Here is a 16,683-nt window from a genome sequence, read left to right on the forward strand (position 1 = left end):
GCCGTTGAGAAAACAGTTGTTAAGTGAACCTGGCTTCCCCTTTGACTTTGCTTGTCAGAAGGTCGCAAAAGGGGATCGCATGACTTTGGGGCATAGCAACGGTCATAAATATGAACCAGGGGCCAAGCACCTGAACTTTGATGGTGAGAATAGCTAGGAATTGTAACCAGGTCTACATCTCGACCAAAAGTAGGCTGGGTTTTTTTTTTAAGTACAATGACTATATATGTATACTTTTTTGTCCTATTTTTTTCTCAAGAAAGGATGTTAAAATGAAATATGTATATCGAAAAGGAACTATAACTACCATCAACATAAAACGGAGCTTGCTCAGAAGCTGAAATACATCAAGCAAATGAGAAGAGTGGGAAGAAAAGAAGAGAGGCAAGGGAAGAAGAAAGGGATAGGAGAGAGGGCAAGGAGGGGGGAAGAGGAGGAGAGAAAGGAGGAGTGGAAAGAGGGGAGTGGTGAAGGAGAGAGGAAGGGGAAGTAGAGTAGGGAAGAATGACAGAGGGAAGAAAGGAGGTAGGGAGGGAGAGGAGAGAGAGGGAGAAGAAAGTGATGGATAAGTCCCTTTTTCTCAGTGCCGTTGTAACTTTGAATGGTCACTAAGAACTCTTATAAGTTGAGGGCTACCTGTATCTTTTTATATTATCAGCTGCCTCGTGCCCTAGAGAGCGGGCCCCATACCAATGAGGTTATATGACAGTACAAATCGACAAAGAGGCCAAGCTACAAGAATTTGCGCAGGATGTTGTAAGAAGCTGGTGGTGCCTGCAAAAGTCCACCTGTTATTTAACACACGTGGAAATCTCTGGATTTTCAGTCACACTGTTGCCGCTTCCCTTTGATGACCATACCTCGGAAATAGCCCTATCTCTGAAAGAGACTTAGAGTTTTCTTCTGGTATTAACTAGCTGAAGAAGATTGCCACAAAGGGGCTGCCCCGAAGAAGAGGGAGTCAAACTATTCTCCAAGGAACCTGAGGGTAGAACAAGAAGCAATGGGTGGAAACTAATCAAGGAGAGAAGCAACTTAGAACTGAGGAGAAATTTCCTGACAGAACAATTAATCAGTGGAACAGCTTGCCTCCAGAAGTTGTGAATGCCCCAACACTGGAAGTCTTTAAGAAGATGTTGGATAGCCATTTGTCTGGAACGGTATAGGGTTTCCTGCCTAGGCAGGGGGTTGGACTAGAAGACCTCCAAGGTCCCTTCCAACTCTACCATTGTATTGTATTGTAAGCTATTCTCGAAAGCAGGGGACGCCAACTTTGGCACCTTTAAGACTTATAGAAGAGGTTAGAACTGGCAGGAACCCACCCCTGGAGGCAAGGTGGGTTATAAAAATATGGTATAAAAAACCCAACTTTAGAAATTCAAGGTCATTTGCTTCTAACCTCTCAGGAATGCCAAGAAGAGAGCATTGCCAAAGAACACAACGGCGATCTTGCGGATCTAATAGGTTAAGCAGAGCCAATGTTGCTAAACTGCAATTTTCATTAGGAAAGTGCAGGAAATACTTATTGTAAATACTCAGGAAACAACAATCCCATTAGCCCCATTGGTTAACTTGCGTCAATGGTACGTAAGCTTCTATTTAGGGGGCGTGATGGCTCAGTAGCTAAGACACTGAGCTTGTTGATCAGAAAGGTCGGCAGTTCGGGGGTTCGAATGCCTAGCGCCGCATAACGGAGTGAGCTCCCGTTACTTGTCCCAGCTTCTGCCAACCTAGCAGTTCGAAAGTGTGTAGAAAAATAGGAACCAACTTTGGTGGGAAGGTAACAGCGTTCCATACGCCTTCGGCGTTTAGTCATGCCGGCCACATGACCACGGAGACGTCTTCAGACAGCGCTGGCTCTTCAGCTTTGAAACGGAGATGAACACCGCCCCCTAGAGTCAAGAACGACTAGCATATATGTGCGAGGGGAACCTTGACCTTTAATCTTAAATAATCATTATTAATCTTAATCTTAAATTAATACAGGTAGTCCTTGATTTACGACTGGAATTGAGTTCAAAATTTCCGTTGCTTAGTGAGGCATTTGTTTACCTTTACCTTTATAATTAAATTCACAGTCAAAGACTGTTGAAAATGTAATAATTCGAGTCTAACCAAGGATTAGGAACTATGTAAATTGCATATGAGGATATAGGCAATTCCAAGCAGGATTTTTTTTTCCCCGGTTGGAGGTCACTTTTTTCAATGCTGGTGTAATTTCAAATGGTCACTAAATGAAAATTGAGGACTACCTGTAGAAGTTTAGCCTATTCCATCTCTCTTGTCTTAGCCTCATTCACTTTTTAAAAATAATTATTCATTTATGTATTCAATTTATATGCTGCCTATCTCACTATATAACAACTCTGAGGTTTGATTTGTGGTTGCGGCAGGGACGTGCGGTCAGGGGAGGCAGGAGAGGCAGAGCCTCACCGCCCTCATCATGAAAAAAAAGGGAAAAGGCGCTGAGGAGCCTCGGGGAATGTGACTGCGCGAGCTGCGGTCCCCTTCATGTTGAGTCGGGAAGGCGGGGAATGGGACCACGTATGCAGGACAGAGGGAGGTGCAGGAGGCTCCTCTAGCCTCAGCCTCCCTCCTGCACACGTGGTCCCATTCCCCGCCTTCTGTCGGATTCTGACGCCGGAGCTCATGGTTCCAGGGCGAATGCGCCATGCGCAAGCGGCTCCCTTCCTCGCACTGAGCAATGGCAGGTTTACGGGAAGTTGCTCGCGAAAGGACGGACTTTTCAGACCGTCGGCTACCGTTTCCCAGCCAGCTCGCTCGCAAAAGGACCCTGGAAACCGAGTCGTGGCCGGCGCCTTGCTAAGAATTCCCCGCCTTCCTGATGACATCACCAGCCTCACCAGCCATAAACCTCACCGCACGTCACTGGGTTGCGGGCATAGCTACTCCCACCCCAGTGTATTTTTATTGGCCCGCCAATTCATTGGCTTGCCTAATCATCATCTCCCTCCTTCTCGTTTCCTGTCCCAGCATACTACCACCTGCCTGATCATCCCAGCATCTTCACAACTTCCCTCCCTCAACTAGACTCTCTCCATGTCTAGACTACTTCTAGCACTGATGATGTTACCTAATTGGGTCATGAAATGTCTACAAGAAAACCACCAAACTCAAGAGAGCACCAAGGACCCCACAGTTCAACCCTGACCTACAAATATTATTTTCAACTGGTATAGCCATCAAGTCTCTGGAATTTAGTTGCATTTAGTCTTCTCTGGTGCCTAAGAGGAAACGCTCCTTCCTGAACCTGAAATCAAAACCAACAGATTACTTATTGTTGGCAAGGATCAGCCAGAAGTTATAACTGAGTTTTGAGGTTTGGGGAAATCAGATCCTCTGGAGAGGAACAGAAGAGAACAAAATAATAAGAGTTGGAAGGGACCTTAGAGGTCTTCTAGCCCAACCCCCTGCTCACACAGGAAACCTTGTACTATTTCAGACAAATCTCTTGTTAAAAACGTCCAGTGTTGGAGCATTTACAACTTCTGGAGGAAAGTTGCTCGACTGGTTAATTGTTCTAAATGTCAGGAAATTTCTCCTTAGTTCTAAGTTGCGTCTCTCCTTGTTTAGTTTCCATCCATTGCTTCTTGTTCTGCCTTCGGGTGCTTTGGAGAATAGGTTGAGCTCCTCTTCTTTGTGGCAACCCCTGAGAGATTGAAACACTGGTATCATGTCACCCCTAGTCAGTGGTGGGATTCAAATAATTTAACAACCGGTTCTCTGCCCTAATGATTTTTCCAACAACCCGTTCACAAAACTGCTCAGAAAGTTAACAACCAGTTCTTCCCAAGTGGTGCGAACTGGCTGAATCCCACCACTGCCCCTAGTCCTTCTTTTTATTAAACTACACAAACCCAATTCCTACAACTATTTTGTGGGAAGCTACCCCTCTCCTAGAAGAACGAAATATGTTGAGGAATATTAATATTATATTTCTCTGGATGAGAAATGGAGAACTGTGTTTTTCAGGCAGGAAGAACTCTTAATAGTCCCCACCTTTTGTAATTAGCCACAGCAGATGTCCGTATTTAAGAGATAGATAGCTCTATTCATAAGCAAATTCCCTGCAACAAGGTCTGAACAAAGGTAGGGTTAGCCCTCAGCCACAACAGGAATTGCCCAACAAGCCCCTTCATTGCATCAGCCGACCAAACTTCAACCAAACTGAGCTCAGACAAACTCCTAGGATTTGTACATGGCCCTGTGGGAGTCTGACAACAGCCAATAGAATATATGTTCTTGCACAGGAACAGGAAGCTCAAGTTCAAAGCCCAAGAGAAGGTATAAAGAATCCCCACTCTCAACTCCATGTGGTCAGCTGTACCAGAACCACAACCTATGTGGTCCTGTTCATCAATAAATGGACCTCCAGCCTTCGGCCTTCATTTTTTTTCTCCCAGCTTGGAACTGAACCAGATGGATATTTCTTCCAATATAGTCTTCATCTGTTTTAGCCTCCAGTCCCATAATCATCTTTGTTGCTCTTCTCTGCACTCTTTCTAGAGTCTCCACATCTTTTTTTAATATCACCTCGACCAAAACTGGATGAATATTCCAAGTGCGGCCTTACCTAGTGGTATTAACACGTCACGTGATCTTGATTCTATCCCTCTGTTATTGCAACCTAGATCATCCATGAATCTTTATACCAGAGTTGTGGTTTTTGCAGAACTATGCAAACATTGATTGCTAACCAACTTCCAGGGACAGCTGCATAGAGAAAGCATATGCAATAAAATAGCAGAGTTGGAAGGAATCTTAGAGGTCTTCTAGTCCAACCCCCTGCCTAGGCAGGAAACCCTATACCATTTCAGACAAATGGCTATGCAACATCTTCTTAAAGACTTCCAGTGTTGGGGCATTCACAACTTCTGGAGGCAAGCTGTCCCACTGATTAATTGTTCTAACTGTCAGGAAGTTTCTCCTTTGTTCTAAGTTGCTTCTCTCCTTGATTAGTTTCCACCTATTGCTTCTGGTTCTACCCTCAGGTGCCTTGGAGAATAGTTTGACTCCCTCTTCTTTGTGGCAACCCCTGAGATATTGGAACAATGCTATCATGTCTCCCCTAGTCCTTCTTTTCATTAAACTAGACATACCCAATTCCTTCTTCTCCATGTCCGGTAGGTGGCAGTCAAGGACAAGCAGAGCCATAGGTTTGTCCTATGGCATTAATCTCCATAGGGCAAACATGGTGGCTTGCCTAGAGGATGAATTACCGGTAATCAGAGTCCAAAAATAAGAATTCTGGACAACAGCAATATGTTCCTGGAGTCCAGTAACGATTCGGATATGTCACACTGTTTTCTTGGCAACCATTCAGAAGCAGTTTGGCACTGTCTGCTTTCAGGATGGAATAATAGGATTGCCTGGTGGTCTCCCATCCAGCTGTTAACCAGACCTAGCTTCCTAGGGAATCATCCAAGGTTGGTTAATGCCCCCCCCTCCCCATGAGACACAGAGCAAAAGACAACATCAATAACTGATAGGTAGTCAGAACCAGATGTGGTATTCAGCCGGTTCTCTCCGGTTCGGGCGAACTGGTAGTGGCGGCTGCAAGAGACTCCGCCCACCAGCCTCGACGAACCAGTAGGGAAAGTAAGTGAATCCCACCCCTGGTCAGAACCCCTTTACTTCAAAACCCGGAGCCCTGTAAGATTTTGGAAGGAGGTCACCCACACTTCCCTTACTATCTATCTGACAATTTGCCAGCTACCAAGATTGTTGGACGAGCAGGCTAAAAAACAGCCAGGGAAGTGATTGAAGCTTTGGAAAGAAGCCCCTGTCAGTCGATAGGAGTGCTTATTTATCACCAGCTTATCAAGTACTTAGACGGTGAAGGCTGGGCAGTACAAACAACAACAGCCAATGCCTTAAAAGCCAGCCATTAACAAACCCTCAATCAGCAATCCTATTTTAATGCTCAGAAACCTGGCAAATCTGAAATGATCAGGGAGTAAAAGTTTAATTGAAGACACGAAAACCGAAACACCGTGAACCTTTCTGATGATTAATCAGGAACTGTTATTAGTATGTTTGTTGCCAGAAAACTATAAATATATAGTAGAATTAATCGAAGTTTGGGATGATGCCTCCCTTGGGAATTTAATTGCCAAATTAGAGGCACATCAGCATGATTTGAATGTAGGAGCTGAAAGGAAGATTTTACAGGAGACCAGAGAAAAAAAATGTTAACATTTGCAATAATAGGACATTTTATTACATAGAAGAAAAAAACAGGACACATTTGATTATGTAAAGAATGAAGACTTGAAATCACAGACAACAAAGAAAGATAACGAGAGCGAGGTTTTGTAGGAGTTGCAGAAACATTGAGATATGGACAAAAATAATATCTATGTTAGTAAATAATTGTATAATAACTTACTTGAAATTGGACATGATCATGAAAGAAAAATAAATTGCTTCAGGTTAACATATCTGCAATAAGGACAAGCCTTGATAAATCTTACCAAGGAAAAGTTAATTTAGCAAATGAAATGTCGAGAGTTATTTGTGGAAAAAGCAGTATTAAACTGAAATACCCGATGAATCATGACGAAAACAGAAATAGAGGAATACAGGTAGTCCTCAACTTACGACCACAATTGAGCCAACATTTCTGTTGTTAAATGAGACCTTTGTTTAAAGAGCTTTGTCCCATTGTGTGACCTTTCTTGCAGTTGTTTAGTGAATCACTGCAGTTGTTAAATTAGTAACACAGTTGTTAAGTGAATCTGGCTTGTCAGAAGGTCACAAAAGGGGATCACAACAATCCCAGGACATTGCAACTGTTATAAATATGAGTCAATTGGCCAAGCATATGACAATGAGAGCATGGCAGCGCTGCAAAAGTTGCAAGTGTGAAAAATGGTCATAAGTCACTTTTTAAGGTACCGTTTTAACTTCAGTCACAAAATGAACAGTTGTGAGTCAAGGACTACCTGTATACACCCTACCAACAAAAGTGTGTATAGTCAAGGCTATGGTTTTCCCAGTTGCAATGGATGGCTGTGAAAGTTGGACCATAAGAAAGGCTGAGCGCCAAAGAATGGAGGCCTTTGAACTCTGGTGCTGGAGAAGACTCCTCCGAGTCCCTTGGACTGCAAGGTGATCCAACCGGTCAGTCCTAGAGGAGATCAACCCTGACTGCTCTTTAGAAGGTCCTAAATCCTGAAGAGGAAACTCAAATACTTTGGCCACCTAATGAGAAGGAAGGACTCACTGGAGAAGAGCCTCATGCTGGGAAAGATGGAGGGCAAAAGAAGAAGGGGACGACAGAGAATAAGATGGATGGATGGAGTCACTGAAGCAGTAGGCGTGAGCTTAAATGGACTCCAGAGGACAGGAAGGCCTGGAGGAACGTTGTCCATGGGGTCGCAATGGGACGGATATGACTTCGCAACTAATAACTACAACAACCTCTATTACAAGAATAGTGTTTTATAGCTGAACTGATGCAGGTCTCTGCTATTTCATGCAGCAAGTTGTAAAACTGCTTTTAAAATGGATTTTGCATTGTTAGAAAACATCCAACAAGTAACATTAGTGGAAAAAACAGAATGATACCGCACTAATTTGCAGGAACTTATATATCCCTAATGCATGTAACAGGAAGTGTTGAATAATAATAATCCTGCAAAATTGCAAGAAGATTTGGTCACAGAGATGAGTGTGCCATTAAGACAACTGCTGGAAACAAAAGGAATCAAAATATATTTTGTTACTTTTAAAGGAAACTTTTCCAAGCCAGTCAGGTGTTAGAACCTATTTTTTTCAGATGTTTGTGGTCCCGTGCCAATCAAAGTAAGGGTGAGAATATTTGTTTAACATTCACAGGCTGTCACTCAAAAGTATATTTGGACCTACCTCTGAAACATTTAAGGAATTCAAAACTGTTTGGTGCTTATGTAAGAAACTGATTCAGCTTGAAAAAAAATGAGGAAATTAAGATCTGATCACGGAGGAGAATATTGTCACTGGGAATTTGAAAAATATTTGACAATAAAGACTTAAAAGATGGGGGGGGGGGAAATCACACTGTTATAGCTGTGGCAAAATAGGTTTCCAAAAAAAAAGAAGAAGAAGAAGAAAAGAATCAAAGTCTGTTAAGATCAAAAGATCTTTGTAGTTGCAAGGTTAACCAGTCTATTTTTGGTGGAAAGCAGAGTTACAAAATTATTTGCCTATAAAAAGTGCAGATAAAACTCTACATGGGAGAAGTCACAATCTGTTGCGCCTAAAGGTATTTTGATGCAAAAATATGCTTAAACTGGGAGTCCTCGCTTACCAACTGCCTTGTTTAGCGACCATTCAAAATTACAACGGTGTAAAAAATATAGCTTTGTGACCAGTGCTCACATTTATGACTGTCACAGTGTCCTGCAGTCATGTGATCACCACTTGGAGACGTGGTGGTGCAGTGATTAGAATGCAGTATTGCAGGCTAATTCACCTGACTGCCGGCTGCCAGCAGTTCGACAGTTCGATTCTCACTGGCTCAAGGTTGACTCAGCCTTCCATCCTTCCTAGTTTGGTAAAAGGAGGACCTGATTGTTGGGGGCAATAGGCTGACTCTGTAAACCCTTTAGAGAGAGCTATAAAGCACGGTGAAGCCAGTGGTGGTTTCAAAAGTTTTTAGAACCTCTTCTGTAGGTGTGGCCTGCTTTGTGGAAGTGGCTTGCTGGTCATGTGACCAGGTGGGAGTGGCTTGCCAGCTATGTGACCGAGTGGGAGTGGCTTGGCAGTCATGTGACTGGGTGGGTGTGGCCAACTTGTAAAATGTGGTGAAACTCACTTAACAACGCTCTTGCTTAGCAACCAAAATGTTGGCTCAGAAACTCTGGCATTTGAAGCACGCAAGTCTTAAAGCTGTCAAGTTACAAGAACCTTGCACCCCTAACCCTTTAGAATAAAAACCCCCAGGGGTGTTCAAACTTGACAGCTTTAAGACTCGCTAAGTGAATAGTTGTAAGTCGAGGACTATCTGTATCTCAAGTTCCTTCTCTGGGCTGTAAAAGAGCAACTGGTCCAAGGGTACCCAGCTGCCTTTGTGATCCTGCACTAGAACTCACAAGCTCTCAGTTTTTAGCTTAATGCCTTCCTCACTGTGCCAAACTGGCTCATGTCCCAAACTCAAATGCGTTTTAAAGCTCATCACCAGCTTTTTGAATTATGCCAGAAGCAAAGTGCCAACCAGCTGTTAGGGCCCGCCAGCGGCCAGAGGACCTGGCAGCAGATTCGGCCAGTGAGGAGATTGGGGAGGAACATGGGCCAGTCCTGGAGTCTGGGGAAGGCTCTGATGAGGGCTCTGTGTCAGAGGCAGAGAGGGGGGCAGAGCCCTATGCCAGTTATCAGCTGCCTTCGGAGTCAGACATCAGTGAGGCAGAAGAACAGCTGGAGCATGTTCCCAGTGTATGCATGCGCAGAGTTGCCAAATGAAGGGAAGAGCTAAAAAGCAGGGGCGACTTGGGAGTGAGGCCACAGGTGGATGATGAATGGCCCCTTCCAGAGGCAATAAAAGAGGAGCAAAAGGGCGGTGGAGTTTGCAGGAGACAATTAGTTCGCTTAATTGGTTGGTGACTCTCCGAGACTCCTTGCCAAGTTTTGCAGATATCGGCCTGTCAGCTCTCCAAGCCAGATAAGGTCTGTGACTGTAAATCCTCCCTTGAAAGACTTTGCTGGATGTGAATGAGCGGAATTCACAGTAAATTAATAAAAGAGGTTTTTGTCTGGAACAGGAGTTTACTTCATGCTCTTGGGAAGTCTCGGTCAGAACACCTGCATATATTTTCAGCATTGTCAGTGCAACATGGGCTCTGAGTTCTTCCAGTGAGACCAGTCTGCAGAATGCATGCAAACGTCAAATACGACTGCATGTGATCTCGAAAGTAGAAATCTACTAAAGTGGATTTTAAGGATTAATATTTAATGGCCTTACGTAGGAGAGTTGTGGCATTACTCCAAGCAAAAATACAGTTACTATGTCGTATGCAATTCAAAACCATGTGCTCATATGGGGAGGGAGAGGGAAATCTGATGGGGACAGGGGGGATTTACACTTTAAATTTACTTCTAGAGTCTGCACACGTAAACAGCCTCCCCCCCTGCCCGAAACACACAAACACACCTGTCAAAGTGACTGGCATAAGAGGGAGTTTGCTTCGGATGCTCAGCTTGCAAACCGTTCTCTTGGGAATAATGAAATTATCAAATTAAAATAATAAAAATATCTGCAATGATATGCATGCCTAAACATCAGCCCCCTAAGTATAATTTAAAAATTAAATTAAATTAAAAGATGCCAAGTCATGGCTACATTTGCCTATTTGCAAAAAAAACCTGTGGCTAACTTAACTACCTGCCAACAGGAAACGGTTGCTGGCTGATTCAGATGCACTGCTGACCTTCTCTGGGAGTTTAGCATAGAGGACAAGAAGCAGTGGGTGGAAACTAACCAAGGAGAGAAGCAACCTAGAACTACGGAGGAATTTCCTGACCGAATTACCGTATTTTTCAGACTATAAGATGCACCAAGATTTTGAAGAGGTAAATTTAAAAAAAAGTTTTTGCACTCTGCAGGCCTCCCAAACCCTCTGCACACCTTGTTTTTTGTGAAAACGGGGTATGCAAAGAGTTTGAGAGGCCTGCAAAGTGCTCTTGGGAGCTGGGGGGCTGCAAAAACAAGCAAAAAAGGCCTATTTATTTGCGAAAATGGGCCCGTTTTTCCCCACAAAAAACAGGGCATGCATAGGCTTTGGGAGGCTTGTAGAGTGTTTCTGGGGGTGGGGGAGGGGCAAAACAAGCAAAAAATGGTCTGTTTTTGCTCTCCCCACCCACCCAGGAGCACTTTGCAGGCCTCCCAAACCCTCTGCACGGCCATTTTGGTGAAGGGGGTGGGGTTACAGGAGGCAAAAAATGTTTCATTTTTCAGTGTATAAGACACACCCAGATTTTCACCCTCTTTTGAGGGGAAAAAGGTGCGTCTTATACTCTGAAAAATATGGTAATCAGTGGAACGACTTGCCTCCAGAAGATGTAGGTGCTCCAACCCTAGAGGCTTTCAAGAAGAAATTGGATGTCAGAGTTTGCTGTAGCAATTACATCCAAAAAGTACACACAGGTAACTGATTCAGCAGGATTCATTAACTTCTTTATATACATAATAACACAGAAGGCATATATACAATCCCCATTCTGGTTCTTCCAACGTGGTATAGAAAATACAAGCAAAACACGAGCGGAGTTTCAGTTTCATTTCAGAGTAGCAGACTAGTTTAGAGTTCAGCACAGACTCAGAGCTTTAGTATGGAAGTTAATCTAAGCCACCCCCAGGCTCCTTGTAGTTCACACAACAAATGCTGTTTCAGTTTCCAAACAGCCCTCATTGGCTGATCTGTTACCATGTCTATTCCAGTCTATGACCATTCATACTCTGACATTGGACAACCATTTTACTAAGAAGGCCATCTAGCTCTTTTGAACCGGCATGAGAATATGGTGGTACCAAATACGCTGGAGGACAAAAACTGCGTAATCTTCTAAAGCCTTGTAGGCTGTTGTGGGAACATTGGCTACTACTTACCCGAGGTGACCCTAAATCGGTGGTTGGATTCACTTACCTTCCCCACTGGTTCGCTGCACATGCGCAGTGCTCACGCATTACATCGGGGCGGGTAGACAGAGCCTCCCGCAGCCACCGCTACCGGTTCACCCCAACCAGAGAGAACCTGCTGAATACCATCTCTTCCCCTTTATCAGGGGTGTCAAACTGGCGGCCCACATGCACAGGCCACCCCTACCCAGCTCCACGAAGGGAAAAATGTTGCGATACGTCACATGACTGCAACATGATGCCACAAGTTTGACACCCGTGTTTTAGCCCAGGGTGAGCAAGGATCGTCCCTTGGTGACGGGTGGACTTCAATTCCCAGGATTCCTGAGCCAACACAGCTGAAGAACATAGTATTCAGATCAGTGGTGGGTTGCTCCTGGTTCGGACGAACCAGTAGTAGCAGCGGGAGGCCCTGCCTACCCCCACGGGCGCTTCTGCGCATGCGTAGAAGCGTTGTGCACAAGTGCGAGCGTGTGCGAGCGAACCCAAACTGGTAATAAAAGTTTGCAACCCACCTCTGATTGAGGATCCTGATAAATGCTTTCATTGCTTGTCAAAATTAACCCCTGGCAGTCTGTTAACCCCGCCATGAAAATGCCTATCACAAGTACGCTTAGCCTTTTTTCCCGGGTATAGAATTCCAGCCAATTATATTTGCAAGACAACAATGATGTGACGTTTCAGATTATGCAGAAATTTAATCAACACACACTTGGCACGTTTTAGGTAGTTTTGGCAACAGGGTGCTAAATGCATCAAACTAATTCCCTTTTTCTCTTCATGTACAATGTCTTTACAGCCGTGCTCCCTGTGAAGAAAGTACTAGATCAGCCGAATTATACAGGTCGTTCTTGATTAGCAGCTATTCATTTAGTGACGGTGCGGAGTTAAAAGTTTTAAGAAAATATTGGACAACTGTTTGTCTGAAATGGTCTAGGGCAGTGATGACTTACCTTTTTGTCGTTGTGTGCTGAAAGCACGCGCCTGTGCGTGTGACACCCGCCTGTGTCCCCTCCCCCCTGCGCATGTGACACCCTGCGCTCCCCCCGCGCATGTGTGCTTGACCACCGCCACACCCCATTTGGGGCCTAATAGGCCTCCCTGCAGCCTCCTGGGATCAAAAACCGGCTGCAGGGGCGCGCGACTCCCACACATCCCACCCATGCACGGCTGACCCCCACCCTCATGCATGCATGCGCATCTCCTGCATGTGCTCCCCCCCACGCATGTGCAGCAGAGACCCAAAGACCATCTGACTAGCGGGAGGTACGCGGTGGAGCTGAACTGGGGCGACGGCTTGCGTGCTCACAGAGAGGTCAGTGTGTGCCACCCCTGGCCTTCTTGCCATAGGTTCGCTATCATGGGTATAGGGATTCCTGCTTGAGCAGGGGGTTGGACTAGAAGACCTCCAAGGTCCCTTCCAACTCTGCTATCCTGTTTCTGTTACACAACAGCACTGAAAAGAGTGATTTATGACCGTTTTTCACACTTATGACCATTGATGTATCCTCATGGTCACCTGATCAACATGCAGACGCTTGGCAACTGACTCATACTTATGATGGTTTCGGTGCCCAGGGGGAGTTACACTATATTGCCAAAAGTATTCGCTCCCCCATCCAAAGAATCAGAATCAGGTGTTCCAATCACTTCCACGGTCACAGGTGTATAAAATCAAGTCCCTAGGCATGCAGACTGTTTTTACACACATTTGTGAAAGGAGCTCAGTGAATTCTAGCATGGAATTGTGATAGGATGCCACCTGTGCAACAAATCCAGTCATGAAATTTCTTCGCTCCTCAATATCCCACAGTCAACTGTCAGCTGTATTATAAGAACGTGGAAGTGTTTGGGAACGACAGCAACTCAGCCACAAAGTGGTAGCCCACGTAAACCCGTCCAACGTCAGTGTGTAACCTCACAAATGCGCTTCTGGAAGAATGGTCAAAAATTCCCATCAACACACTCCTGAACCTTGTGGACAGCCTTCCCAGAAGAGTTGAAGCGGTTATAGCTGCCAAGGGTGGACCGACGTCATATTGAACCCTACGGATTAGGAATGGGATGTCACTTACCGTAAGTTCATATGCGAGTAAAGGCAGGTGAGCGAATACTTTTGGCAATATGGTGTATCTAAACCTTTTTTGTGACCTTCTGACAACTGAAGTCAGTTGGGAAAACAGATTCACTTATCAAACGTATTACCAAGTTAACAACTGCAGTGATTCCTTTCAACAACTGTGGCAAGAAAGGGGAAAAGGGGAAAAATCTACTTAACAACGGTCAGCAACAAAAAATGTTTGGGCTCAACTCTGGTCGTAAGTCTAGGACTACCTAGACTCTTATTACCAGTATAATCAGAGAAGTGGTTCCAAAATTTTTCTACACGCCTGGTGATGTCCTACTTCTCAGAATTCCAGTTGCAATACCTGACAATTGCATATGTAAATCTGTATAACGCGGAAGACTGTTTAACTTTTGGGGTCTGTTGCAGGATTCCTGATCAAAGCCAAGAAATTTTAACTGCGGCTTAGGCTTCCAAGCAGGTCCAAGTGAGAAGGTTTTTAAGCTATGTCTCCGTGTGTTCCTCGTGTCTGAAAGGGGGGCTGTGGTTGGGCATCTCCTTCGTGTCTTTTGGGCCCGGCAGAATGTGGGGGGCTGTATCACTCTCTCCTCCTTGAGTTGATTTCTTGTAGGCTGTGAAGAAAAAAACAAAACAAAACAGAACGAATGGAGTATTAGACAGAGCGCATTCTGGGATAATAATTTTCTCCCTGAAAATTACTTACCTACATAATCCTCTACTTAGGGCCATAATTGGGATCAGAAATCCAGTCATAGCAATAGAACTTAGACTTATATACCGCTTCATAGAGCTTTTTACAGCCCTCTCTAAGCGGTTTACAGAGTCAGCCTTTTGCCCCCAACAATTTGGGTCCACATTTTACCCACTTTGGAAGGATGGAAGGCTGAGTCAGCCAGAAGTCATTGGTGTTCTTAGAGGTTGGTTGTTTTCTTGCAGACGTTTCATTACCCAACTAGGTAACCTCATCAGTGCTAGAAGGGAAGAGGAGTTTGCTCGGTTTATATACAGTGATTTGCCCTATCAATGTTATTGGGAGTTCTTGGTGGTTTCTTGATTGGGTTATTATTTACTTTTTTCATCTAGTTGGCCTAGAATTAACTTAGAGCAAAACCCCACTCCCTTCTATCACTGATGAAGTTACCTAGTTTGGTAATGAAACATCTGCAAGAAAACACCCACGCTCCAAGAACACCAAAGACCCCACAGTTCAACCCTCAGCAGCCAATATTCTCTTCTATATGTTCACCAGGTCCTCTTTCTTTCCTTTTTAAAAATATATTTTTATTATTTACATAAAAGTATATTGAACACAGTGTGATTCCTAGCATTTCACTTGCCATAAAAACCAAAGCAAAAACATTATAACATATATACTACTTAAACAGTGCTTGTGTGGTACAATTATTTTTGACCATCATATTCATTCTAATACCACGATACATATATAGTATCTCATTCCCGGTCCCCCTACCCCCGTGAAGGCGAATCTATGGCACACATGCCAGAGGTGGCACGCAGAGGTGGCCTCCAATGTTCCCTCTAATTTTTTTTTCAGTGCGTGTGGGAAAGAATAGTGTTTGAGTGGCGCATTTTCATGCCTGAGCACCTGAATTTTTTTCACAGATGTCACCCACTGTTGAATTATGGGAATCAACGTCCACACATTTTAAAAGTTGCTGAGGTTGAGAAACAAGTTTTATATATATGTTTGAGCAGCGTCAGGCTCGGGCCCCGCTCCCTTCCGCCAACGGCCCCGGGAGACCCGCCGAGGAGCCGTGCTCTTTTCCTTTGGTGCTTCTCAATCCCCAGCAAGAAGGATCCGACCGTTGTGCTCAAGAGCACGTCTGCCGCCGGGCGCCAAACGAGAATTTTAAACTTGCAACTTCGTTCCGCCAATGACAGCGCCTCTCCACCCTCTCCAAATACCCCGTGACATTAAAAATCACTGTGCGGCAGTTGGAAACTGCTGCACGGTGTTTTCTTGTCACATGTGCGGCTGCGCAGCCGCGCAGCTTAGAGGCAATATTGGTGGCCTCTCTTTGGGAATGCACACTGTCGCCATCTGCTCTTCTGGTTGCTTGGCTGGTCTTCACGGGTGCCGGAGTGCCAGAAAGTGCTCAAAAAATAGCTCCAAAAATGCCCCAAAACCAGGCTGTTTTCCAGGCCATTTTCTGGCCATTATTCGGGCCAGGAAAACAGCTTGAAAATGAACCGAATAATATCCGGAAACAGTCTCAAAAATAGCCAAAAAACAGGCATGCATGCACTGGCCAGCTGGTCTTCAGGTTTCTGGCATGCGCGCACGCGCGCACACACACACACATGCATACAGGTTCCGGTTTGAGCACTCTGTGCCGAAAAGGTTCACCATCATTGCCAAAGCCTATTTTTTTTGTATTCTGACTTCCATCTCGTGCTTCTAACCATAGATAGAATCTGTTCCATGTAATATTCTGTCTCTCCTTTGTGTTTTATTTTTAATGTTAGTCTATCCCCGTGATGGCAAATCTATGGCATGCGTGCCATAAGTGGCACGTGTAGCCATTTGTCAGGGCATGCAAGGCGTTGCCCTGTCAGCTGGCCAGTGCACATGCGTGCGCTGGCCAGCTGACTTCGGCCTTCTTTTGAGGCCATTTTCCTTGAAGCCTCCGGAGTGCGAAAAACTGGCCCTACGGGCAAACTGGAAATTTAGAAACGTAGTTCGGGTCTGCTCTTGGGGCCGGTTTTAGCCCCATGGAGCCTTCAGGAGGCTTCCCTGAAGGCTCCGGAGGGCAAAAAATGACCCTACAAGCAAACTGGAAGTACTTTCCCGAATATCCGGTTTGCCCGTAGGGCCGGATGTTCGTGGTCCGGAGGCTTCAGGGAAGCCTTGAGGGAGGGGGGAGGCTTTTTTTGCCCTCCCCAGGCTCCTATAAAGCCTCTGGAGCGTGGGGAGGGTGAAAAAAGCAGCCCCAAAATGGGG

At 45.0% G+C, this 16,683-nt stretch overlaps 2 protein-coding genes across 2 annotated transcripts in view; both read right to left on the minus strand.

Annotated features, from left to right (window-relative positions):
• Positions 1 to 16,683, minus strand: part of RPS21 (ribosomal protein S21) — a gene marked incomplete at its 3' end in the record, with an annotated part of 293,510 nt that overhangs the window by 91,470 nt on the left and 185,357 nt on the right. The gene's annotated exons all lie outside the window — the stretch shown is intronic.
• The window catches only part of RBBP8NL (RBBP8 N-terminal like), a 65,908-nt gene continuing 62,080 nt past the window's right edge, over positions 12,856 to 16,683 (minus strand). Inside the window, exon 14 of the mRNA XM_081949839.1 lies at positions 12,856 to 14,332. Coding sequence (XP_081805965.1) covers positions 14,205 to 14,332 — 128 coding nt within the window. The 3' untranslated portion in view covers positions 12,856 to 14,204. The remainder of the gene's footprint in view (positions 14,333 to 16,683) is intronic.

Source organism: Natrix helvetica (assembly GCF_964273705.1).
Source record: "Natrix helvetica genome assembly, chromosome: 3".
In the NCBI taxonomy this organism is placed as follows: Eukaryota; Metazoa; Chordata; class Lepidosauria; order Squamata; family Natricidae; genus Natrix; species Natrix helvetica.